This window comes from Mustela nigripes, chromosome 5 (genome assembly GCF_022355385.1).
Source record: "Mustela nigripes isolate SB6536 chromosome 5, MUSNIG.SB6536, whole genome shotgun sequence".
NCBI lineage: Eukaryota > Metazoa > Chordata > Mammalia > Carnivora > Mustelidae > Mustela > Mustela nigripes.
In genome coordinates this window covers 83,742,911-83,767,017 of record NC_081561.1, presented here as the reverse complement: position 1 = coordinate 83,767,017, position 24,107 = coordinate 83,742,911, and the positions used below count along the sequence as shown (strand labels likewise).

Here is a 24,107-nt window from a genome sequence, read left to right as displayed (position 1 = left end):
CTGCAGAGGCTTTGAGCTGCAAAGGAGAAAAGACCAAGGGGCTTGGTCCTGTGTTCAGCAGACCATCACAGGGCAGTTTTAGATTTGCAGAAAGGCCTGAAGCTTCATTGCACACGGAGCAGAGACCCTCTTGTTTGCATGCGTGATCTGCAAGCATTCTGGAGATCATTTAGGGAAAGACCAATTAAGTTGGGAGCGGGGAGGGCCTGAGGACGTAAACAAGCCAGCCAAAGTCCCAAATGACTGACGGATTTAGAGTATTGGTATCTCACATTTGACTAAATTTTAACTACAAAAGTTGCATATTCCTATAGGTTCACCAGAAATTTAAACTATATGGAGTAAAAAGAGGAAGATAAAAAAAAAAAAAAGAGGAATCCTCGCTCTTCCCCTTCCATCCCCCTTAAGCAGCATCCCAGGAGATCCTGTTGTGTTTATTATCCACTAGCTCTCCTTTTTCACTTAACAGTGAAATGGCTAAATCACATTCCTTACGCAGGACCGCTGGTTGTCTTAACTCAGTATCATAATTGTCAGTTGGTAGGTATTTTCTATTTTCTATTTTGAAATTACAATAAAAAATGATGCCCTGTGACTTACCTACTTGCACCAAAGCAAGAAATTCTCTGGAAGAGATTCTGAAAAGGGGAATTCCTAGCCATTTTATTTTTTAAAATTTTTTATTTTTAAATATTTTATTTATTTATTTGAGAGAATGAGAAAGAGAGAGCATGAGAGGGGAAGGGCAGAGGGAGAAAAAGAACCCCTGTGAGCAGGAAGCCCAATGCAGGACTTGATTCCAGGACTCCAGGATCATGACCTGAGCTGAAGGCAGTGGCTCAACCAACTGAACCACCCATGTGCCCCAAGTGAGCACATTTTAAATGGTGATGCTTCCAGACTGCCCTAACTGGTGTTCTATGACCACACCGCTGCCCCCCTGCCCCCCACCCCCACTGCCCTGAATCAGGGGAGGGGGAGAGCACGTGCTTTCGCACACCTGCACACACAGTGGGTGTTACAGTTTTCCAGTCTGACTGGGGAATCAGGGCCCCTGTCTGTATTTCATATCCTCTTGATTAACATGAGGTGCAGCGTCTTTCAGGCCTTCTTTAGCCAATCGCATCTCTTTTACTATGAATTGGTTTTGTATAGACTTTGCTTATTTTCTTTCAATTGGATTGCTCATTTCCCTTACCAATTTATAGAAATTCTTACATGCATCATGGCTATAAATCCCTGTGGGTTACTTGTATTCATGCATGGATGCAGCTTGTGCCCTTACTGGCGTGGCACAGTGGGGAGGGTGTGAGCTGCTGATTTCAGAATGGAGGGACTGTTCACGAAGAGGGTAGGAAAACAGACGGGAGACCGAAAGAGAGAGTCTGTCTTCAGTCACCTCTGCGGAGTTAGGGCAGTGATGTGTTGAAGAAAATCACATGATTTGAAGATAAACAGATTAAAGTTCATGCCTTACTAACAGAGATTTTGGACAAATTAACTTCTTTGAGGCTCAATTCCTTGTACCATTCAGAGATTTAATGACTTCACTTTATAAAGCATTGTTGTGTGGAATAAATGAATAGATTCATGTCAAGCACTTGCTTCAGGGTCTGGCCCTCCATGTTTGAACAATAAATCGTTTATAGTGTGAACCCAATAAAAGGAGTCACACAGGTGCCTTCTGACATCTTAAAGGGCCATGGACACAAGCTGATGTTAGCTTACCATATTATTATCCCTTTCTCGTAATATACTGGAAGTCTGTGAAATATTCCTAAATCTTCTTCACTCAGAGTTTGGAGACTGGAACATTCCTGAGCGTCAGGCCACCTCCCACTTTCACTGCCTGGCAAATGAGGGTTTCGGGACTGGAAGCAAGGGTGGGGCTAACTCAGGGTAGAGGAGCGTGCAGGGAGAACCGAAGGAGACAACTGCCAAGGAGAAAGGCACGGGGGTCGCGATCACCATGGCTGGAACAAAGGCACTTCTGACGCTAGAAAACTTCATTAATGGAAAGTTTGTACCTTGTAACTCCTATCTTGATTCTTATGATCCGTCCACGGGAGAAGTATATTGCAGAGTGCCAAACAGTGGGAAAGAGGAGGTGAGTGGGGTGCCTGGCTGGGGCAGTTCGTTGAGCATCTCTTGGTCTCGCTCAGGTTCTGTGTGATCACCGGGCCGTAGGGTCGAGCCCCGCACTGGGCTTGTGCTCAGCGCAGAGTCTGCTTAAAGGCTCTTTCTCCCTCCGCCTTTGCCCCTCCCCTCCCCCTCTTTCTCTCATATAAATAAATGAATAAATCTTAAAAAGAGAGAGAGAGAAGAGGTGAGTATATTCACTTAGGGAAGATGGAAATATACCTCATGTGCTGATGAATTACGTGTTACTTTTCTAGGAGCAAAGGGAGATGGGAAAAGGTGTAGAATTGTTAAACCCTAGCAGAGGGACGATTTTAGTGCTGGGAAGGTCTGCTTGGTAATGGGACTTTTAGGGTGCAGGATTCCCAGGCATCCGAAAGCGTTCTTATGACACCTTTTGAAATGGTGTCAAGTGAAGACTATCCTCCATTCAGGAAGTCCGCGTTAGGCAACTTGGCTTTTGGGAAAGAAATAATAAGTATGGTTACGGCTTTTTTCATAGAAGTGAAAATCCTCTTCGTATTTCTTTTGGTGAGTGAAAGCAGGTGCTAACGTAAAAGCGAGTGGCCTCCGGTGAGCTTTCAAACGGGGATGCCTACGCCTGGCACGAAGCCCATGACTTCGCCCAGAACGCAAGTGATCAATGAGGCGTCTTAATACACAGCTGCGTTTCTCAGTCCTTAGCAGGGGTCTAGTAAAAAGTATTTTTTGTTAAGAATGGCCCATGTTTCTGTTTCCTTTTCTTTACTAAGCGTTGCCTAACTTTGCCACTATATTCATGGATTTCTAAAAACAAAACCAAAAACAAAACAAACAACAAAAAAACCCCCCAAACTTGTTGCTCCACTAAAGCAAAAGTGAAAAACCCAGGGATTGATTTTAGATTATCCTCTAATAATGCCTTATGTCTTTAAAACATCTAGTGATTTAAAACTGATCATTTGATGAAATGCAAAATCAAAGTCCCATGTATTTTTGCATTTAAATTTAACACCGTCACTCAAAGTGCTTAATGGTATAAACATTAAAATTTTTTTAGTGATGCAAAATTTTATTTAAGAAGTTTTATAAAATGTTGGATATATTTGTTATTTCTTTGACAATGTCTGGGGTGATGAATATGGCTGATGTGTGTATGCTCATCTAATGCCTAACTGGTTTTACTTTTTAAGGCACAAAGAACTAGATTATTTATTTATTCTTCAAAACAATTTTTTAGAACTAGATTATTTAAAAGCCAACTGTAATCTTCATATACAAATAAGTATCTATAAATAAGCCTTCTTATACTAAGCCACTATTTCTCTTTTATTAATAATATTTTAAAACTGTCTTGCATTTAAAAAAAAAACCTTGTGGACAAAAGTTTGCAAACATTGACTAATCTGTTGGTTAAACTGTAACCCACAATTCTGTTTCAAATGACTTGGGATAGATGTGGGAAATCCAGCTTTGTGCTATCCAATCCTCCTGGTCTCTAAGTGTTTTCCAAAGTGCTTTTAAAGGTGACAAATATGACAAATGTTGTTGAAATATTTTCTGCAGCTAATGGTTCATGCCTTTTCAGAAGATAGAATGTAGTACAGAGGCATCTGCTAGGAGAGGAACAAATATTTTGGATTTCCCAGCAATTTAACTTGTAAATATTCTCTCTGATCCCACAAGTCTCAGTTTTTGCTCACTTGAAAAATATCATCAACACACAAACTGCACACCCAGTTTCACAGAAAGTCTCTTAAAGAAAGTGCTGCTGGTGTTGCTAACAGGTTTTGCTGTGTGCTCCACGTTCCCTAAGCCCTCTAATACAAATTACACCCAATGGGAGTCATAACAACCTACAAATAAGACTCTATCATCACCCTTATCCCACAGATGACAGTGAGCTAACATTCTCATCTCTGATGCCTAGATCTCTCACACACACACACACACACACACACACACACACACACACAGATTTGCGGTGGTATTTACATGATAGCTTTGTGATCATAAGCAGAAACCAGAGTCTGACCCCATGGCTCCGAAGACCAGCTGTACTGCTCAGTATCTACTGTCTTGACTTAGAGCTGAACTTCCTTGTGCTTCAGTCTCCTTACCTATAAAATGGGAATAACAGTAATACCTGTCTTATTGTGTGGTTCTGAGGATGAAATAGACTGATGCAAAGCCCTTTGTGTTTGGCATATGTAAATGCTTTCCTGGTGTTAACTTTTGCTCATATAGATTTTTTTTTTAAAAGATTTTATTTATTTATTTGACAGACAGAGATCACAAGTAGGCAGAGAGGCAGGCAGAGAGAGAGGGGGAAGCAGACTCCGTGCGGAGCAGAGAGCCCGATGCGGGGCTCCATCCCAGGACTCTGGGATCATGACCTGAGCTGAAGGCAGAGGCTTTAACCCACTGAGCCACCCAGGCGCCCCTGCTCATATAGATTTAATACGTATTCTATACTTCACAGACATAAGCCACCTTAGAACATATGACTGGACCTGAGTTTTCTGCATAGCAAAAATCTTAGATTTTGTATCGACAACCTCAGGAAGATGAGATTTTACACTGAGCACGGGAGGAAGGAGCCCTTCTCTTGTTGGCGGGCAGCCAGGCCCCGGGGAGGCGGGGCTTCTGGTGGTGAACAGCACAGCTCACCTTCTCTCTTCATCCCGTCCTCGGGTCCACAGTAGAGATCCAGCTTTTCAACAGAAACCACCACTTTTCCAGACATTTATAATGAAGAGGAGAATCACGTCATCCTTTATTCAGCTCAGCTGGAAGTGACTCTGTTTATAAAGGAAACAGAGAAGGAGCTTGGATCAGATTTGGGGGAGAGGGCGGCTGAACTGTCAGGTCACGTGACGCGAGAAAGCGGCTCGTGGTTGCCTGAAGCCTATGGAAAAGGATTCCGAGGCTGGGCCCGGGCCCAGGTGTGGAAGAAAGCTGTGAGTAATTCTAGAGTCTTGTCATGCGTGTGAGGGGGGAGAAAGCTGAGACACAGGCTATGGATTTGCTGTCTCCGGGATAGACTTTGCTTCGACTTCGCTGAAGACCCCAAGACTCATTTTGCCTTGCAGGAACTGGCCTTGCTCGAACCTTCCCATATACTGTTTCCTTTTAGATTTGCTCCAAAGTCAGGTTTCCAAGCTATCTGTTCAAATACGGACGCTCTCCTTTCCCACAGAGGCCTCTCACTGGGCAGAGCCAGGCAGGCTACAGGGACCGTGGCTCTGCCATAGCAGGCCAGCTGTGGTCTTGGAACCACAGAGATCTGGGTTTGAGTCCTGATGCTGTCACTTATTAGCTGTGTGACCTCTACTGAGTTACTTGAGTTCTCTGTGCCTCGGTTTCCTCATCCACAAAATAGGCATAGCAATAGTCCGGGTAGAGAATTCTAAAACAGGTGAAATAAAATAATTTGTGTGGTTAGCATATTCTTTATATATAAAAATAAGTAATTTTTGAGTGGATTTTTTTTAAAAGAAGATTTTATTTATTTATTTGACAGGCAGAGATCACAATTAGGCAGAGAGGCAGACAGAGAGAGGAAGGGAAGCAGGCTCCCTGCTCAGCAGAGAGCCTGATGCGGGGCTCAATCCCAGGACCCTGGGATCATGACCTGAACTGAGGCTTTAGTCCACTGAGCCACCCAGGCGCTTGAATGGTCATTTTGAGTGGAAATGACAATCTGAGGATATGATTTCAAACAAACTTTTAGGCTTTGTCAGATATGTTGGATCTGGATTAAAAGCTGAGGGATTCTACACATCTCGGTGATGTTTTCTCTCTCATACGCTACTGAAAAAATTTTTTGTATTTTAACATGATTAAAAATGTGCATCTGTTAAAATTCAAATAGCTTCCTTCTAATGGCCGCATCTGAATACCCTGGTCAAAATGGAGCATTCTTCTCTATTTTTGTGGTGCCCCTGATTCTCTGGTCACGTAAACACCACTTTGCAGGTAACTCAGCATGAGGAGGCCTTGAATATTTGAAATCAGGCAGAGGAAATTAGGCGTGGGTGGACCTGTGGATTCTGGATTCATCCAACCTCAGGAGCAACGGTTTTAAGCTGATCCTCTTCCTCTTGCTCCTCAAAGATCGAAGCCGCAGTGGAGGCGGCCAGAGCAGCCTTCCCCGGCTGGTCGGCCCGGAGCCCCCAGGAGCGTTCGCAGGTGCTGCACCGGCTGGCGGATCTGCTGGAACAGTCCCTGGAGGAGCTGGCCCAGGCAGAATCCAGGGACCAAGGTGAGTGCCGCTGGCCCGCCCTGTACCGGCCAGTGCGGTGCCTAAGGAAGAGTGCAGTACTAATCCTCAGATGCAGGCCATGCCTGCCCTCCTTCCGACTGGTCAGGTGACCTTCAGCCTCTTAACTACAAGGGATGGGACTCGGGTACTTCCTCCATAGTAGCCTCCCGAGTCGCCACCCCTCCCCCCCCTGCCGGGCCCATCAGTCTAGCCGCACCTGTGCTTCTCATGGCAGAGAAGCCATGAGAAGCCTCCATGCAGGAGGCTTGCATCTGGCAGACTCCTGCCCCGTTCTGATGGTCCAAGCAGGTCACGGCTGAGCCCAAGTTTCAGGGGCAAGGAAATAAATATACTTTGTCCATTTCGTGGAAGGCACTGCCAGGGTTTTTGGCAAGGGGAGTAGATGTTGGGTGAAGGGAAGAAGAGGATCCTTCTGGGTAGACCATTCAAAGCAAAAATAATTGAAAAGCAGGTTGTTTAGAAAGAATCTGTATGTCAGTATCGAACTCCCAACACAACTTCCCAATTTTAACTCCTTCCCAGAAGCGTAAGTAATGGATTAAATGTCCAATAGTAATATCTATTGGGAAACCCCAAGATCTTTTAAAATGATATGGATGCTTATAAATCAGCTTAAAGTTAGAAGGCAGCCTGAGTCCAAACTCTTCAGGAGATGCCTCCTGCCCATGCTGCTACACTGGGAGTCCCCCTGAATCACCAAAGACAACTAAGGAACAACCCAGAAAAGCTATGTTTCTCTTTTTGTTCAGTTCAGAAGCTAGGGCATATACATGGGGCACGTGGTGAGTGAGTGAGGGCCACACAGCATCCTTGGGGTCCCCTCAGCCTTTCTGGCACGTTCCCATCTTAAGGACTCCACCCCGTGATGGGGAGACGTGTAGTATACATCATCTGTTTGTCAAAGTGGTTTCATTGTGTCATGCAACTACAGCTGTCTTAATACCCATTACTCCAAGCCCTCCTAGCAGGTAAGAAGCTTGGTGATTTTGACTTGAAAAAGCTGATGTGAATGGAGTGGTAGCATCTGGCAGATTCATGATAGCCACGAATTGTTCAGCCCGCAAAGCAAAGATGGTTTCACTTAATTTTAACGCCCCCCCCCCCCATTTCATCTGATAACTTCATACCTAATTATTTCACGGTTCTATGAGACCACGGCCAGCTCTCTGTGTCGTCAGGGGATGAAGTTTCAGGCTGGAGAGGACCAAGGTTCCGTCTGCGTGAGCTGGGATACGTGTACCATCATGTCTTCTCCATCCCCGGGGAAGCAGGTGGGCTGTGCTTTCTGTTGTTGGCTTCTTTCAGGGAAAACCGTAACACTGGCCAGAACCATGGACATTCCCCGGTCTGTGCAGAACTTCCGGTTCTTCGCCTCCTCCATCCTGCACCACACGTCTGAGTGCACGCACATGGACCACCTGGGCTGTCTGCACTACACCGTGCGGGCCCCGGTGGGGATCGGTGGGTGCTCGGGGAAAGCCTGCCCTGCGGGGGTGCACAGGGATGCTCCCTCCATTCTGTAGAACTGGTCTAAAGGAACAGACCGAGAGGAAGGAAAGAGATGACTTCTACTTCGGCCGAAAATGAATGGGCCTCAAAAATCTGTTTCTAGTTTATTTTCTTTGTCTCACATTCCCTACTTATTCCTGGAACACTGTTCTTGGGAAATTAGCAGGAAAAGAAGGATGCCGGGAGAAAATTCACATACGAAGGTTCCCCCCGCCGCCCACATTAAAAAAACATTTTTTTTGCCCCCAGAGAGTTTTGTAGTCAAGAGCAAGGATTTTGGGTATGTGCAGGGCCAATTTCATAACATTTGTATACCTCAGGATTCTTGTCTTAAAAGCTGGGAGAATAGTTTTAATTTTATATTTATATATGTTAGTGTGAATTAAATAAATTAGTACGCGTAGGGCGCTCTGAATTAACTGCTTCCTGCTTTCTTTTAGAGGATAAGTGAACCTGAGCAATGGCTCAAACTATCCACTAGATGTCACTGTTCCTCCACCCACCAAATACGCATACTTCCTAGTTACATTTTATGATGGGATAAAAGTAAATAAATTTAAAGGAACGAAAATGGGACACATTACCACTTTGGTTATTTGAACTCTTTGGAAATCACATTTTGAAGGAATTAGGAAAAACTCAAACTTCTCTCTTAGAAGTATGGTGATATATCATGCTGAAAAAAACTGTTATCCTATAAAGAAAAGAGTTTCTAGTGAGAAATATAATCATATAAAATATATATTGACTTTCACAGCATAGGTTTAAGGGAAGAGTATAAATAAGATGAATCCATTTACAAATTCATAAAGTAAATTTTTTTTTTTGAGAGTTTTATGGTTGGAAGTTTTATGGTTTCAGAACATTGCATGGAGACACATTCTAGATGCTGCTTCTGTTACTTATTTAGCAATTCTATCTGGTCATGAAACAGGTGATAACCCAGAGAGAATTTTTTATTAAAAAGTTTTCTGGCTGGCCAAGATGGATTTCATAGTCTATGCATCAAATTTTCCTGGCTTTACTAATCAGAAGGCCCCCACATGGCAGACTAAGAATGTATTTGCTCTTATTTTACCACTAATTCTAAAAAGCTTGAGATTTTATGCCTTAATCCACAACAGGTTAGAAACAGTGATGGAAAAACTTAAAAGAAATAGTAGCTAGACAGTTGGATGATGAAGAAGGAGAGAGAAGTTTAAAAAAAAATGTAAAGGCTAGTCTATAAATCTCAAAACTCCTCACGTTCTGGAACTGTTTAGTAACAGGTGACAGCCTCTTGGCCCTGGAGCTTACATTGCCTTGTTCATAAATACAGCTGTTACATCAACAAGAAAATAGTAAATTGTATTGCTTTATAGTTTTAAGAGGCACAGTTGTTTGAATTACATTTTAGAGTCATTTCCCCAAAGTTGGCTACAAGTAAGCCAAAGTGGGGGTTTTAGAAGGGTAAGCCCAAGTTTCACGCAGGGTGGAGGAGTTCCACGTCAATAAACCCAGTCTGGCCAGTCTAGTTTGAGGGTCCTGCCTTTGGTGGCAGTGTTTCTGTTCTCCTCTTGTAGCTGGTCTGATCAGCCCTTGGAATTTGCCACTCTACTTGCTGACCTGGAAGGTGGCGCCGGCCATCGCGGCCGGCAATACCGTGATAGCCAAGCCCAGCGAGCTGACGTCAGTGACGGCGTGGATGATGTGCAAACTCCTGGAGAAAGCAGGTAATGAGCGGTGGCTTTGGAGAGGTGCAGGACTGGCTTCGGGGTTGCAAGTTTTGTGGGTCTCAGCCGCCACAGCATCTCTGACATGTGAAAAGTTATTCTGACTAGAAATCTGCTCACCAAAATTGATTCCAGTGACATCTTGGGTTTTCCTCTCTCTGAGCCTTTTCTGAGAAATCCCCTTCACACACAGGGTTGGATCACACTCCTTCCTCCTCCTGTCGGAGGGGGGAGGGGCTGGCAGGCAGTGGCATGATTGCACACCTGTAAGTGAGAAAGGCTTAAAGATCCCCGTCAACTCCCACACCAGCCTGCTCCAGAGATGTCTTCAGCGGATGGTTTAAATCTTCTATTTGAACCACTTCTTAATCTTGATGCAAATAAGACTGCCCTTAAGTACTTCTCTGGTTTGTATGGTTATACGATACCTGCTAGAAATGGGTATTTTTAAGAGATTTGAATATACCTCCCTCAGTTTTCTCTACATTTGGAGCCACCGTGTGAAAGTTGATATAATATGGCTCCTTGGCCTCTTTATGTCAACAGTGTCCTGGAGCCACCGTGTGAAAGTTGATATAATATGGCTCCTTGGCCTCTTTATGTCAACAGTGTCCCCAGTGGCCTCTTTATGTCAACGTTCAAGGTATGTTCCTGGGTAGTAGGTTCTAGGGTATAACTCAGCATGGGTGTGGTCTGACTCTGCACCAGGGTTGTGTCAGGAGAGCCTAGCTTGTAACCCACAGGAAAGCCCCTTGCTGTTAGGTCCCTCTGCTCAGGTCTCCATACGCACCCTGCTCTGCGCACTTCCTTCAAGTCCACAGAGAAGGTAGTGTTGGGCTCACCCATATCCATAAAGTAGGTGGTTGGAAAGAACGCATACCTCCCTCTTCTGGATACCTTATCTCTCTAAGCAAAAACATACATACTGGCTTCCAAGAAAGTTGAGCCAGTTTTTACTCCAGGATTTAGATGGCAGGGTGAACTGTGTGGCCTTATGACCCTAGTCTAGCTGCCCCTTTCCCTTGTATTGTACAAAGGAATGAGGCCTCCAGCTTCAGCCTTTGGGGTGACATTTATGGATGCTCTAGGCTTCTAGAAGGTTATGATAGAAATGTGCCTATCTCTCTCATGTCCCAAGGGTATCATTCCTTCTTTACATGAGGGATCATTTTCTAATGCCATTCTTTGCAAAATTAAGTGCCTAGTATCTACAGAGTTCCAAGGCCTTTCTTCCCTCTCTGTTGGCTATAGGTTTCCTGGAGTGGAGAGAAGGGGCCGATGCTGTGCCGTGATCTATGTTGGGGAGGGCGGGCGAAGCCACAGAGCTGTGTTCCCAGAACCACTCTCTCTTGAAGTCAACCACATCTTGATCTATGAAGATTTCTCTTCCCTAAGCACTCTCCCCTTCTATATGCCCAGCTCCTGGGCTACACGAGAGTTCTACATTTCCATGAATTCGCATAGCGTTGATCTTATTTCTTGTGAATGAATAGGCTTGTTATACCAAGACAGTTCTTCCTTCCTTCCCTGCCTCTGCTGGCTTTGCTAAACTTTCTTCTCTGGGCACCACGGAGAGCGTAAGGCTCAAATTGCACCTGTCTTAAGCCCTCAGTTTCTCCATTTGGATTAAGAATCTGTACGAGACGTGTTGAATACCGACGCAAAAGAAAACTAAGAAGACCTGCTGGTTCTTGATATTTATAGAGCAGTCCTCAGGTCCAGAGCATTCAAACAGACTTGACAGTTGACCCTCCTGTGACGTAAAGTAATTTTAAAAAGTATACAGTGAGTACCCCCTTTTATAGTTCTAGAACAGTTATTTCTTCTTGGCAGCACCAGACGCATGCCTCATTCCTGGAGTGTCCAGTGAAAGCAGATTTCTGTCCTTTCCTAGTTTTGTTCTGCCCAGTGGAAGCTTGTTGCCATCCTTCCCCATCCCGGTCCCTGGTGCAGGGAATCTATGCCCCGTGCTGTCTGTTAGCCACCTATTCTGAGTTTTACCAAATTATTCTTTGCCATTGTAGTGCCTCCTTTCTCTGGTAACTGGCATATCTTAAAGGTAGAGGGCCAATGTCTCTAGAAACATTTCATTACTGTCTCGATCAAATTGGCAAAGTGGTGCTGAGCATTACTGGCCAGTAGGCAAACACATTACCACCAAAGTTCAAGGGAATGTAAAGTGTTAATGCCGTTGTATAGAGGGCAACTGGCCTGCTGAAGTGAACTCATTTTCCTGGGATGATAAATACGTGGTGTTTCTGAGTTTTCTTCACTCTTCATTAAAATGCTGTTGTATACATTAGCAGTGATTTGATCCATTTTTGCCTTCCGGATTTATAAAGCCCAATAGTCCACCTTCTCTTGCCCCCCACCCCCAATCAGAAAGTATTGGGCAAATATTCACATGCTCACTGTCTGATGGAGATGCAGGACCCCCCAGCCTGCAAATGGTGGGAAACTTGACCTTGTTTCTCCCCCATCAACCACCGTGAGGGCCTCTCTCCTGAGACCCCTCTCTGCTCCAAAACGGGCTTAGCGGCTGTCACATGGTGTCTGACTCTGGGCCTGCTCTCCATGGCAGTGACTTGTGATCCAGACCAACCCAAGCTAGATTTCAGTATGTGTGCACCTGCCTGTAAAGGAGAGGCCATTAGAGGGGAAGCTCCCCCGGATACCACCAGGAGTCATTGATTCCCCACACCTGTCTCTGAGGCTCACCTGAAGGGGGTGATCCCCTCAGGTTATCACGCCTGGGCTCTGGCTTGATGGGAAGGTATTCTGGTTGATGGTGGATCATCAACGCCAACTTGTTATTTGTACTCTAAAAGCATATTCTGGAAGAGATGGTTTTAATCCAACAGAGCATGTTTCTGTTAGGAAGAGAATGTCTAACCTGGATAGGGAAAGATAGTGGGAGCAGGGAAGTAGTTAAAAAACCTTACACGTTGGAGGTTTTCTGCATCTCTGTACTTCCAGGCTGGAGAAATATGGGAAAGAAACTCAGCTAATCTCCTAAATCCTAAGATACAACACGTTTGCACTTAGATTTTCTTTCTGGACACATAAAGCTTTCCAGAGTCAAGGACCATTTCTGATTTGGATAATGTACATGAAGTCTCCATTCATTCATTCACGTATTTATTTGTTAACCGCGTGCCCCCGGTTTTGCCTCCTAGTTGTTGCCCTTTAGCCTCATTCTGCCTCAGTTTGGTTGAGGTGAGGATATGAATCCTCCCTGCCTTATCCAGTAGCTGGGAGATCTAGATCGCTTCCAGCAGTGACTGGCCCACAGTGAATGCGGGCACTTAGTGGTATTAATCTATCTGGCAAACTAGGGCCTTAGCGTAGGGGGGCCAGTGGGGAGCAGTAGGGTCTCATGCTAGAAAGATGGGGCTCCCATTTTAGGGTGTATTTGGCACTTTAAGTCAGTTCTAGAGTGTATGTCTGTACCATGGGACACAGGACCTTTGACTCAATACTCACCTTCTTGGAGGAGTCCAAGGGAGCCCAAGGGAACCCAAGGGAGCCCTCCCTCCCTTCCCTGGGCCAAGCCAGTCAATCTTTCCTTCTGTGCACTTCACATTTTCACACTGAATTGTGACTCCTCAATGCCCATGTGGAGCAGGGTTCTTCTTACCTTACAGGGCTTGACCTGCCTGAGGACATCTCTGTGACCTGAGCCCTTGATGCCTAGTCAATATTATGGAATGAATTAATTAGAAGGTTCTACTCTTCATTATTCTAAGGCAAAGCACCTGGAAATATCCCACCTAGGGCACACTGGATTTGCACTATAGTCTTTGCTTTGCCATTAAACTAGAGACGGCCATAAAACACGCTCCCCTCCATTCGAACTACTTCACTTTCAAGGACAACCTCCTTGTCACTGAAAGTTCTCAACACACGGAGAAGAATTACTGTTGTAATTTCTGTTATTGTTTCTGTATCCCATCCAGATACAGACCTGGAGACTGTTCTGTTTCCTGTCCAGGTGTCCCACCAGGTGTGGTAAATATTGTGTTTGGAACAGGGCCCAGGGTTGGTGAGGCCCTGGTGTCCCATCCAGAGGTACCCCTCATTTCCTTCACGGGGAGCCAGCCCACGGCCGAGCGGATCACACAGCTGAGTGCCCCGCACTGCAAGAAGCTGTCCCTGGAGCTGGGGGGCAAGAACCCCGCTATCATCTTCGAGGATGCCAACCTGGAGGAGTGCATTCCAACGACTGTCAGGTCCAGCTTCGCCAACCAGGTGTGTCCTCTGGGTTGGTGTGTTTTGTTTTGAGTTTGTTTGTTTGTTTGTTTTAAAATTCTGTGACCCAGTTAGCCTGGATCCGTTTCATCACAGTGCCAAACCAGGAGTGAGTGGGTCAATCTGGGGCTATTTCAGGGAAAGGAGATTTTGACATTGTGTTATGCCATCGACTCTGTTTTGTCTCAATGTCCATCTGTGGTTCTTGTGGAATCACAGCTTCTGTTTGGCAAACACCTGTTCTTGAGCTTTATCGGGTATAAGCTATGGACTGACTGTTTGCTCCTCTAAGCTTTTTCATCCCTATATTCATAGAGTTGCCCCCATTCTCTTCTTGCTGTCTGAATGTCCTATCTCCAGTAAACCTTGTGCTCCCCAAAGCATCCTAAATGTAGCACACACTTAGAAATAAATGCCTAAACCTGTCTAGAAGATGTTGCTGATGTCACAGAGTCATGGGCAACTTGGTATCTCCCAAAATTGTGAGATGTTTTTCTGGAAGCCAGAGTTCTCAGCGGATTCTTCCAGGCGATGGCATCCCAAAGGGTTAGGAACACTGACCCAGATAGACCAGATGGTAAGCCTCACAGAGTCTGCTCTGGGGCTACGTTTGACTTTAAACGCCCCAGCATCAGGTCTTGGGTAGAGCAGGTGTGCACAAATACTGAATGATTTTCTCCAAAGGCCTGCTTTTTAAAAATTTCAGCAGCGAACAAAGAATCCACTGAAGAGTTAGAACTGCCATAGAAAGAAAGATGCCCAAGTTGCTTTACGTTACCTTTTGAACCTTCATTTCCTTGCCTGGAAACTCCTGGAAGCAGTAATGATGTCTTCTAGTAGCGATTTTGTGAGTTGTAGAATGAAAGCCATTCTTGACAGTGGTTATTTTTGTGATTGTTATCATTGTAATTATTTCTCTCACAGTCATTCTTAGAGAAAGTGGCTTGACTGTGTCTGTAGAGAGCGTTTTTCTGGATCAACAGACTTAAATTTTAAGATTTTAGAAAATAGACTTGCAATTTTATGATACAGCTATTTCAATCATTAAAGTAAACAAGTATCCAAATGAACAATGAAATCAAGCGTTTTGGTGTTTTAGTGACAACACGGGGTTAGGGACAAGCTGTGGACTGCGATACAGCCCAGAGGACATCAGGTGAACTCTGCATGAAAAAAAACCAAAAAACCAAAACCAAAAAACAAAAACGTACTCTGAGCGCTGAGATGGACTGTGGCTTCTTGGCTACCAGGATTGTGCCAGAACTTGAAACTGCTAAGAGAACCTTCCTCTTGGGGGGGGTATTTTAAATGGCCTTGGGGAAGAGGACAGGAACCCAGCTGGCTAATTCAAGACAATAGGCAGATTTTAGGCGAACTACCGGGGCTGGTTTCTTTTTCCTTAACCAAGAGCTGAGTCCCAAGGAGTGAACACTTCTTCCTCAGTTGAACATAATGGGGCCCTGTGAAACATCTCTGCCACACGTAGTCTCCTTCAGCCAGGGGCGCACTCACGCTCCGACAAGCTGTGAGACACTGAAGAAAATGAATGGACTTCAGCATCACTTGGCCTGAAGTTGAAACTTCCTGTGCCTGGTGGCCCTGGGCTTGGGTTCATTCAAAGCTCCATTTCCTAATTGTAAGCTGGGAAACCTATGGCTCCGTAGAATTATTATGAAAAAAGCACCCTGCACGGTCTCTGGAATGTAGTAAATAGTATTTCCCTTTTCTCATTTCCTCAAAAGTCATGCTACCAGAGATCCTGGCATTACCTCGGCTTTCCTGGCACTAAGTAATCAGGAAAACCCTGACTGTGTAAGCCCCCAACTCTCTTTACCACACCCTCCCTCCCCCCATGGCAGGGGACACTTGTGTCTGGAGAGTTCCCAAGCCAGATACACAGATGGTTCTTACAGTGATGCTGGATGGCAGAGAGAATTCTTTTTTCCGAAACAGTGACTATTTGACTTGGACAATAGACCTTTGCACAGTTGTCAAAATAATTAGAAATATTCCATCCTTAGGATGGTTTGAAGATCAAATATAAATGTGAAAATCATTATTTATGCAGAAATGTACTAACCATACATACATAATGATTTGAGATGTCTCGACTGTGGTTTGTAAGTGACTGCACACTATATTCAGACGACAGTAAGGATCATTTTTTACTCAGGCTCCTGTTAGCACCTCTGCCCCGAACAGGCAGTATCTCTGTTTGGATGTCTAGTAGGCATCCGAACCTTAACCCATGCCAGCCAGAACTCTTGCTTTCCCTTCATCCCTATCCCTGCAATACAGCTCCTCTCCCTGCCTTAGGTTTGCCTTTGGGGGGTAAAGCACTACCATCCAAGGTTCCATCAAAAACCTGGGACTCAACCTTGTTCTTACCCCAACCTCCTATCTCACTAATCCATCAACCCATCCCATTGGTTCAATTACTCTAAAAATCCTGGAACCCCTGCTTCCGCAGAGCATCAATACCAGTTTTCTTGCACTTGGGGGTCCTACGTCCCTTAATGAATCTGGTGATGTCGGTGGATACCTATCACTTACCCCAGCTCCGCTGGTCCTGCCCTGGTGCAAGCTACCTCTGCATGCCTGGACTTCTGGAATACTCTGTGAACTCTACTCTGACTCCACTCTCGTTCTCTTCCATTCTACTCCCCACGGCTACCAAAACGACTCTTTAACAATGGAAATCGATCATATCATGCTGCTGCTTAAAGCCTTCCACCGGCTTTTCATGATCCCGGGAGCAAGATGCAAACTCCTTGTGAGTCTGTAGGACTCCGCATGGTAGGGCCTTGCTCTCACCTCCTGCCCTCCTTTCTTACTCTCCCTGCCCCCATTCCTGCCTCCACTCCCAGCCTCAGCCCTGCCTGCCTTCTGCCTTGCCTCACACACCACACCCCTGCAAGCACACTCCTGCAGCGAGAAGCAGGTCCTGCCTCCTGAGAATTGCCTTCCTTGGCATCTAGCCCAGTCAGCGCCTCCCCACCAACCAAGGGTCAATTCAGATAGCCCCTCCTCACAAGGGCCTTCCAGAACTCCCTTTACTCCAAGGGACTAAAAGCGGCACTTTCCCATTGATTTCTGTTCCCATCCTCTGCTTAGTTTTTTTGTATTGTTTTGCTCATGACCTGAAATTATATTATTGGTTGAGCTCATTGACCTGTGCTGTTGCCTGACTTCCCCACAAGAGTATTTGTTCGTAGTGGTGGGGCATTGTTTTGTTTATCAGTGTCTCCCATGGCCTAGACCAGTGCCTGGCACCTGTCAGGTAGGTGATCAGAGATGCAGGGCGACCTACCCATGAAGGAGTGTGTCTTGTCATTGTCCTCATGTGTCATTCTTGGCAGGGTGAAATCTGCCTCTGTACCAGCAGAATCTTTGTCCAGAAGAGCATCTATAGTGAATTTTTGGAGAAGTTTGTACAAGCTACCAGAATGTGGAAAGTTGGCATTCCCTCTGATCCATCAGCCAGCATGGGAGCTCTGATAAGTAAAGCTCATTTGGAGAAAGTAAGTCAATTTTCTGCAATGGGGGTTTGGGGAGAAGCCCAGTGCAGGGCATAGCACACATTCCTGCTTTGAAATGTTGTTCATTACTATCCTGTTCTTAAAAAAAATCTGACCTGTAGGAAATGGTCTCTGGATACAGAGTCTACACATGTTGTCCAGGTTAAAGCCATGTGTACACGGAATAAAAGAATTGGAGAAGTCAGCATGTAGAGAGCGAGGAAGAGAAAATTTGAAAATAATGGTCAGTGGATAAGAATGACGTGGATTAAGGGTGGCAGGAATTTCCATCGATAAAAGTTCCCAGTGGAATGGGTTCTGCCTGTGGCTTACAGCAGATGCAATTCCAGACGTGCCATGTCTGCTGGTTATGTGGTCCTTAGTGGGTAGAGTTAGTGGTGGTCTATGTGGGAGAAGTCATTGATGGTCTCTGGGTGGTTTATGGAATTTAGGTCTTTAAGGTCATCTTCATGTATTACCTGATGTGACTCCCAAAATAAGTCACAGAACGCTGGAGCCGGGAGACTTTGTTTTCAGCTGTGGTAACTGAGACCCACCAAGGAAGATGTACCCCTGTCCATTAGCTAGTGAGGGACAGAGCCTTTACTTAATTTTGTAGAAATCTTTGACTCTGCATACAATTGGGAGATTAACTACATTTTAACTTTGACCTTTACAGCACTGTGAAGCACAGAGGCTCTTAGCCAAGGGTATAGCAGCTCAGTGGTCTCCTCTTATTTCTTTGGTTTTCCCAGTGAACTACGAAGCAGGGTGAAGAGGGGAGAAGGTGCTGAGGGCTCAGGAGGGAGGAGAGGGTTTGAAACAGTCCTGCAGGACATCAGAAGGGATTCCCGTTGTTTCTAGCATTGTAGCCACAGGAGATGTGGACAAAAACCAAGAACACTGATAGATCTAAACCACAAATGAGATTTGATTTTTTTTAAGACTTGAAACATTGACGAGGTTTTAGGCCTGGTGTCAACCACTCCTTCACAAATCCTAGCCCAGAAATATCATCTTCTATGAAACCAAATTATGCTGGAAAGACAAGTGTTTATTTAACATGTTGGTTGGATTTTGTTTGCTTACTGTCCTTTTAATGTAGTGTACTTAAGTGCCTTGAATAGCTTTGAAAATGGTGAAGCTTACAGTTAGCAGTTTGGGTTTTTTTTTTTTTTTTTTCCTGACCACATTTGAACATTAGCCCAAATTTATCTTTCAAACAGAAGTTTTTAAAAACTCCCTTGTATTTTTACCATGATATATTTTCTATCTCGGTCAAATAACTAAGAAAAGAAATAAACTTTCTATTTTGGAATAACTTAAGATTTATAGAAAAATCTCAGAATCTCAGGGCAGAGAGTTTCTATATCCACTCACGCAGCTTTCCCGTTTGCTAACATCTTCCAAGTCCACGATACAGTTGTCCACACTAAGAAACCAATGTAGCACATGATTGTGCGCCAAACTGCAGATTTTTCAATTAACCTCTCTTGACTTTCTACTTGATCCTTATAGAAAATAATTTTTCAGGCACTTGCTTATTAAAACAAAGTACAATTAATTACTCTGTACTCGTTTCAGAAAGCTGCATGGCTCTGCTGCTTTTAGGGAGAAAGATTTGTACACACAGTTAAAAATTTCAAAATTGGGGCACCTGGGTGGCTCAGTGGGTTGAGGCCTCTGCCTTCGGCTTAGGTCATGATCCCAGGTCCTGGGATTGAGCCCCGCATCGGGCTCTCTGCTCAGCGGGGAGCCTGCTTTTCCTCCTCTCTCTCTGCCTGCCTCTCTGGGTACTTGTGATCTCTGTCAATTAAATAAATAAATAAAATCTTAAAAAAAATTTCAAATTTTTTTTTTAATCATTGGCCAATTATTATTATTAAAAGACTTGATTTATTTGAAAGAGAGAGCAGGTAAGGGAGCATGAGCAGCGGGGGAAGAGAGAAGCAGGCTCCCAGCTGAGCAGGGAGCCCCATGCTGGGCTCCATCCCAGAACCCTGTGATCATGACCTGAGCCAAAGGGAGACACTTAACCGGCTGAGCCACCCAGGCGCCCTGGCCATTTTATTTCATTTTTTTCTTTTTTCTAGGGAAGAACACTAAAGATCGTATTCCCATTACTCCACCATATATAAACTTGCTTCGATCAGTGGAGCCCTCTTGTTTTGTTGTCCTACAGACTAGATCTCTCCCTGCTAGAGTAGAGTGCCCCGCAGGTGGGCTTACATTGCCTCCCCCATGTGAGGCCACGGGTCAGTCCTACTAAGACTTCAATGGCTCCTGGACATCTGTCATCTTCACTGCTCCACCTTGAGCACAGGTGCCCAGATGAAGGAGTCATGAAGTCCCCTCTGAGTCTCCCACCAGGTGGACCCATGATGGGGGGGCTTGCAGATGGATTCTTGTGAGGAGGTGCTGGGTATCTTGGCCCTTGAGAGAGAGATAATGGAAGCAGCGAGGGCAGTGTAAATGTGGCCTTTTCAGTGGGACTCTTTTCAACTGGGTATGCCGCTTCGGAGATCAAGAAGGGTGTGCGGACGTTCCACCAGTGGTCATCTGTCCTCGCCTCTCACCAGAGAGCTGTGGAGGCTGTGTCCCAGGGGAGGCCAGGCGGCCATCTTCTATCCTGCTTCTCTTCTGCAGCTGGTCTGTGTCTGCTGTGAAGCAAACTAGCCCTGCAGAGTCTGGGGTCTTTGTGTCCATCTTGCTTCTCTGTGGTTGTCAGGATAGATGGCGAGGCAGTGACCCAGGAGTCCGAGTAGAATATGCAGAAGCTGTTAAGCTGTTCGGTCACGGCAAAGGGCTCAGAACCTCACAGAGACGCAGCTTGCTCCGCAGCATCCCTCCCAGGGATGCAGGCGACTCTGTCCACAAGGAGGGTAGAAAAGGCGCTCTGCCTGTTTGGCAGGTTGCTTTTTGTTTTTGTTTCTCTTCCCCACCCCCCCATCGAATGCTTTTCCACGCGACTGTCCAGAAAATCTGGCTCGATGCCAGCCTGCCCAAAGATGCAGGAAATCGGAGATGGGATTCTGAGTGTTAACAGTGAGGCTGGCGGAGCGCAGGGCAGATTCACAGGTGCATTCCCCGATAGGGCCAGGCTGCAGGCTGTTAACAAAGGTCCACTTTGGCAGTTTGCTAGCTGCTTCTGTCAGATTTAAAAACAAACAAACAAAACAAAACGGACTTGCTGGGTGGGCATGTCTCTGAAGTCTCCCTGCTCGTAAGCCTCAGATGGTGTGTGATATCATCACCTTCTTCACCAACAGCACCAGTGGTGGCTGGCATTCAAAAGACTTACTGCGTGCCAGACATTATGCTAAATATTTTACATACATTTTATCTAAGCTTATGAATAGATGGGAGTGTTAATCCCATTTTTCAGAGGGGAAACAGCATTAAAAATCCCTCTGCAAGCAAGTGGAGGCTCTGGGATTTGAACTCTTGGGGCTCCCCGCCTACCCACCTGACCTCTGCGCCAGGATTTTATGGGCAAAGCTACCAAGTACTAGCTACTCTCTGCTTTTAGAGAAAATTTTATAGTTATAATTTATTACATTTTATGGCATATTAGCGGTCACAACATTTTCTTTTTTCACATTTTCCTGAAATCTCAGTTCCTGAGCTGCAAGTTGAAATATCATTCTATCATCCAGAAAATAAATTTAGTTTAGTGTGAGTTTAATATATGTTATATATTAAAATTTTTGAAAGGTTTGCATTTTGAAAACAGACACTTTCCTTCATATTTTGTTATTCAAGACTGTCTCAGAGATAATCATGAAATTTGTAGACGAGATGATCTAAAGCCACTCCATGTTTAATCATGGAAAAAAGTTCTGGCCCTGCATTCAGCAGGTGCTCCTGGAGATCTTTGCCTCAACTTCCCCTGTACACGCATTATGCTGTCTTTGACATCTTTTAATTAGTCTAACTGGGTTGTTTCAAGAGGAGTAAGAGAATAGGGGAAAGAGAAGCCCAGACGTAATTTAGTTTTCATCTGCAAACTAGACAAGGGCTTTTTCTGGGAGAGCTTTGAGATCAGGGCACGTGTTGGGGGAAAATGTGTAGCAGAGGGGAATACGAAGCTGTTCCAAATATTCTATTTTTTAGAAGTCTTTGACCTCATGGTTTATTAAGTATTCTATAAGCTAGAGCAAAATTAAAAATAAGACAACAATACTTTATAATTTTTGTATGGCAAACACATAACTCTATGTTGGGTATAGTTCTACAATGGAGTACTTATCTAATACAGGACAGAATGCTCAGAGTAATATATGATATGTAGGGATCCAAAGTATGACTTCAAAATTTACTCTGCCTTTGATGTACTGCTTAGCCGTTGTTTTATGCTTTTAATTTTTGAGATCACTTTTCTACTTCTCCTATGCTCAGGGGTAGGATAATGTAATCATTGTGACTGTAATGAAATTTCCATACATAAACATATGTATCCTTTTATAAGGAGTCATTTCTACAACCATTGTGAATAAACATCTGTCACTATCTCGAAGTTACTGGATTTACTTATTACATAATATTTCCCATTATATTTAGCTATTCTGTATTAACTAGATGTGTTTTCAGAATGTAATCAGTAATGAGACTAGAAGTTAGAAATGATTTGTTCCGGAAGCCTTTCTTGGTCTTTGGTCTTACGCACCATTCAATCTCCCATATTCTGCAGTGGACAGAGCCCCCTCCCCACCACCCCACACAAGGAGTAACTATTCTTTTGTGTATCTAATTACTGAATATCCCTGAGTGTGAATTCTAGCTTTCCTGTTTACTAGTGGTATGAACCATCTACCTTTTCTGAGATCTAATTTTATCATCAGCAAATAGGTGGTAATAATGCTAATGGAGTTTTGAGAGAACTAAATGAGAATGTATGAAAAGCATTTATCTATGTGCCTCGGACTTAGACAGTAAAAAAATGACACCCCTCCTCTTCCGTCTGGAGGCTAACTGCCCAAGTGATGGTCAGAGCACTTCCACCCTCAGGCTTAGCAGCTGAGCAAAAAGACAATCAACTTTAGATTTCTTAGCAATGGCCTTATCCATATTTCCTAGATGATTCAAAAATATTAAACTTTCTGCTGCTTTGTGTCAAGGCAAATGGTAAGATGTTGCTAATCATGGTTTTCACCCTCCCAGGTCAGAAGTTACATCAAGCGAGCCCGGTTGGAAGGGGCCCAGATTCTGTGTGGTGAGGGGGTGGACACGTTGAGTCTCCCCCCCAGGAATTGTGCAGGATACTTTATGCTTCCCACAGTAATAACAGACATTAAGGATGAATCTTGCTGCATGAAAGAAGAGATATTTGGTCCAGTGACGTGTGTCGTCCCCTTCGAGAGCGAAGACGAAGTGATTCAAAGAGCCAACAGTGTTAAATACGGGCTGGCGGCCACGGTGTGGTCCAGCAACGTGGGCCGTATCCACCGGGTGGCTAAGAAATTGCAGTCTGGCTTGGTCTGGACGAACTGCTGGCTCATCAGAGAGCTCAACCTTCCTTTTGGGGGGATGAAGAGTTCTGGGGTAGGTAGAGAAGGAGCCAAGGACTCTTACGAATTTTTCACTGAAGTCAAAACCATCACCATTAAACACTGACCCTGGCTAGTGGAGAAGCCGTGGTCCACGGCTGGCTGCAGAGAATCAGTAGTTCAGTGCGGCGAGCAGATACCCCGGCATAAATTTCTGCCACATCTTTGCTCAGCGGCGTTTCTTTACCTTAGGCTCAGCAGTTTGTACTCTCATTCGTTGTCACAGAGAGGCTGACTGTTTTCCCGGTGGAGTCAAAGAAGAGACTTCTGAGCAGGAATGCACAAAAAGGAAGCCAAGTAATTGTCAGGTTCCTTCTGTATTGTGTCCTCGCTGTAGTTTTTTTCATTGTTTTGATTGAATTCTTGGAAATTCACAGATAATCATTTTTTTCCCCATTTTTAAGTATATATAAGAATGTCAATGATAAACATAGCATGGAATTTGTCCGAGCAGACCTAAATGGTAGGTCCCACTAAATACATCTGTAAAAGGTCAGGGAAAAATAAAAATAATGACTACTTTTGAAGGAAATTTGAAGCAAGAAGAGGAAATAGTTTGATCCATTTCTATTCGAGTGTAATCAATTCCAGTTCTTCGGGTCTGTTTCCCATGAGGCTTAGAACCCACTAATCCTAAAAGAATAAACGTTAAGCAATTTTAGTAGCCAGTATGACGTATGTCTTCTTCTTGAATTATCCTTTGTTCCTCTTAGGGGTATGGACTTCATGCAAAGTGATAGAGGTATTTCCCGTGGCTTTTTTTTTTTTTTTTTTTTTTTTTGGTCTCCTAATGATCAGAGGAGAAAACTGAGGTTTACAGAGATTAAAGTTGCATGCTCAAGGTTATACGAATGCTAAGGGGCAGAGGAAGGATTTGAACCCAGGGCTGGCTCTCAGTCTCCAAAGCCATGATTTCTGACCACTCACACTTGCACAGCAGCCACAGTCTTACAGTTCATGGAACACGTTGTGTTGGGTCTCCTCTCCGTGTCTCCCTCCCTCTCAGGCGTGCAACTCAGGAACTCCTCAGGCACAGCCCTTTCTACACCAACTGAAACCAACCGTTTGCATGTCTGACTGCCCAGCTGGAGAGGAATTGCCTGAAGGCCCAGGCAGTGCTGCTCCCCAACACCCTCCCCGCCCCCCAAAGTCTACATTCCCAGCACAGGGC

The 24,107-nt window shown here is 44.7% G+C and overlaps 1 protein-coding gene across 6 annotated transcripts; it reads left to right on the top strand.

Annotated features, from left to right (window-relative positions):
* Positions 1–1,897: 1,897 nt before the first annotated feature.
* Positions 1,898–23,607, top strand: ALDH8A1 (aldehyde dehydrogenase 8 family member A1). 6 transcript variants are annotated; one of them, XM_059400768.1, is made up of 7 exons: positions 1,898–2,107; positions 6,235–6,382; positions 7,582–7,674; positions 9,475–9,624; positions 13,616–13,872; positions 17,232–17,393; positions 22,551–23,607. In XM_059400768.1, the coding sequence occupies exons 1-7, from the start codon at positions 1,970–1,972 to the stop codon at positions 23,001–23,003; spliced, it is 1,401 nt and encodes a 466-aa protein (XP_059256751.1). In that variant the 5' UTR covers positions 1,898–1,969; the 3' UTR covers positions 23,004–23,607. The 6 variants fall into 6 exon arrangements, with proteins under 6 accessions (XP_059256751.1, XP_059256750.1, XP_059256749.1 ...); XM_059400767.1 differs by having other exon boundaries at positions 7,555–7,674; XM_059400766.1 differs by lacking the exon at positions 7,582–7,674 and adding an exon at positions 7,709–7,864 and having other exon boundaries at positions 1,899–2,107.
* The last annotated feature ends 500 nt before the right edge of the window (positions 23,608–24,107 follow it).

What these genes read in the sequence shown, in the direction of transcription:
- ALDH8A1 (XM_059400762.1), top strand. Translation starts at nt 2,013, where the DNA reads ATGGAAAGTTTGTACCTTGTAACTCCTATCTTGATTCTTATGATCCGT. An exon ending in GGCAGAATCCAGGGACCAAG is followed by an intron (nt 6,383 to 7,554) that starts GTGAGTGCCGCT and finishes CGGTTCTATGAG; the next exon opens with ACCACGGCCAGCTCTCTGTG. An exon ending in GTAAAGCTCATTTGGAGAAA is followed by an intron (nt 17,394 to 22,550) that starts GTAAGTCAATTT and finishes TCACCCTCCCAG; the next exon opens with GTCAGAAGTTACATCAAGCG.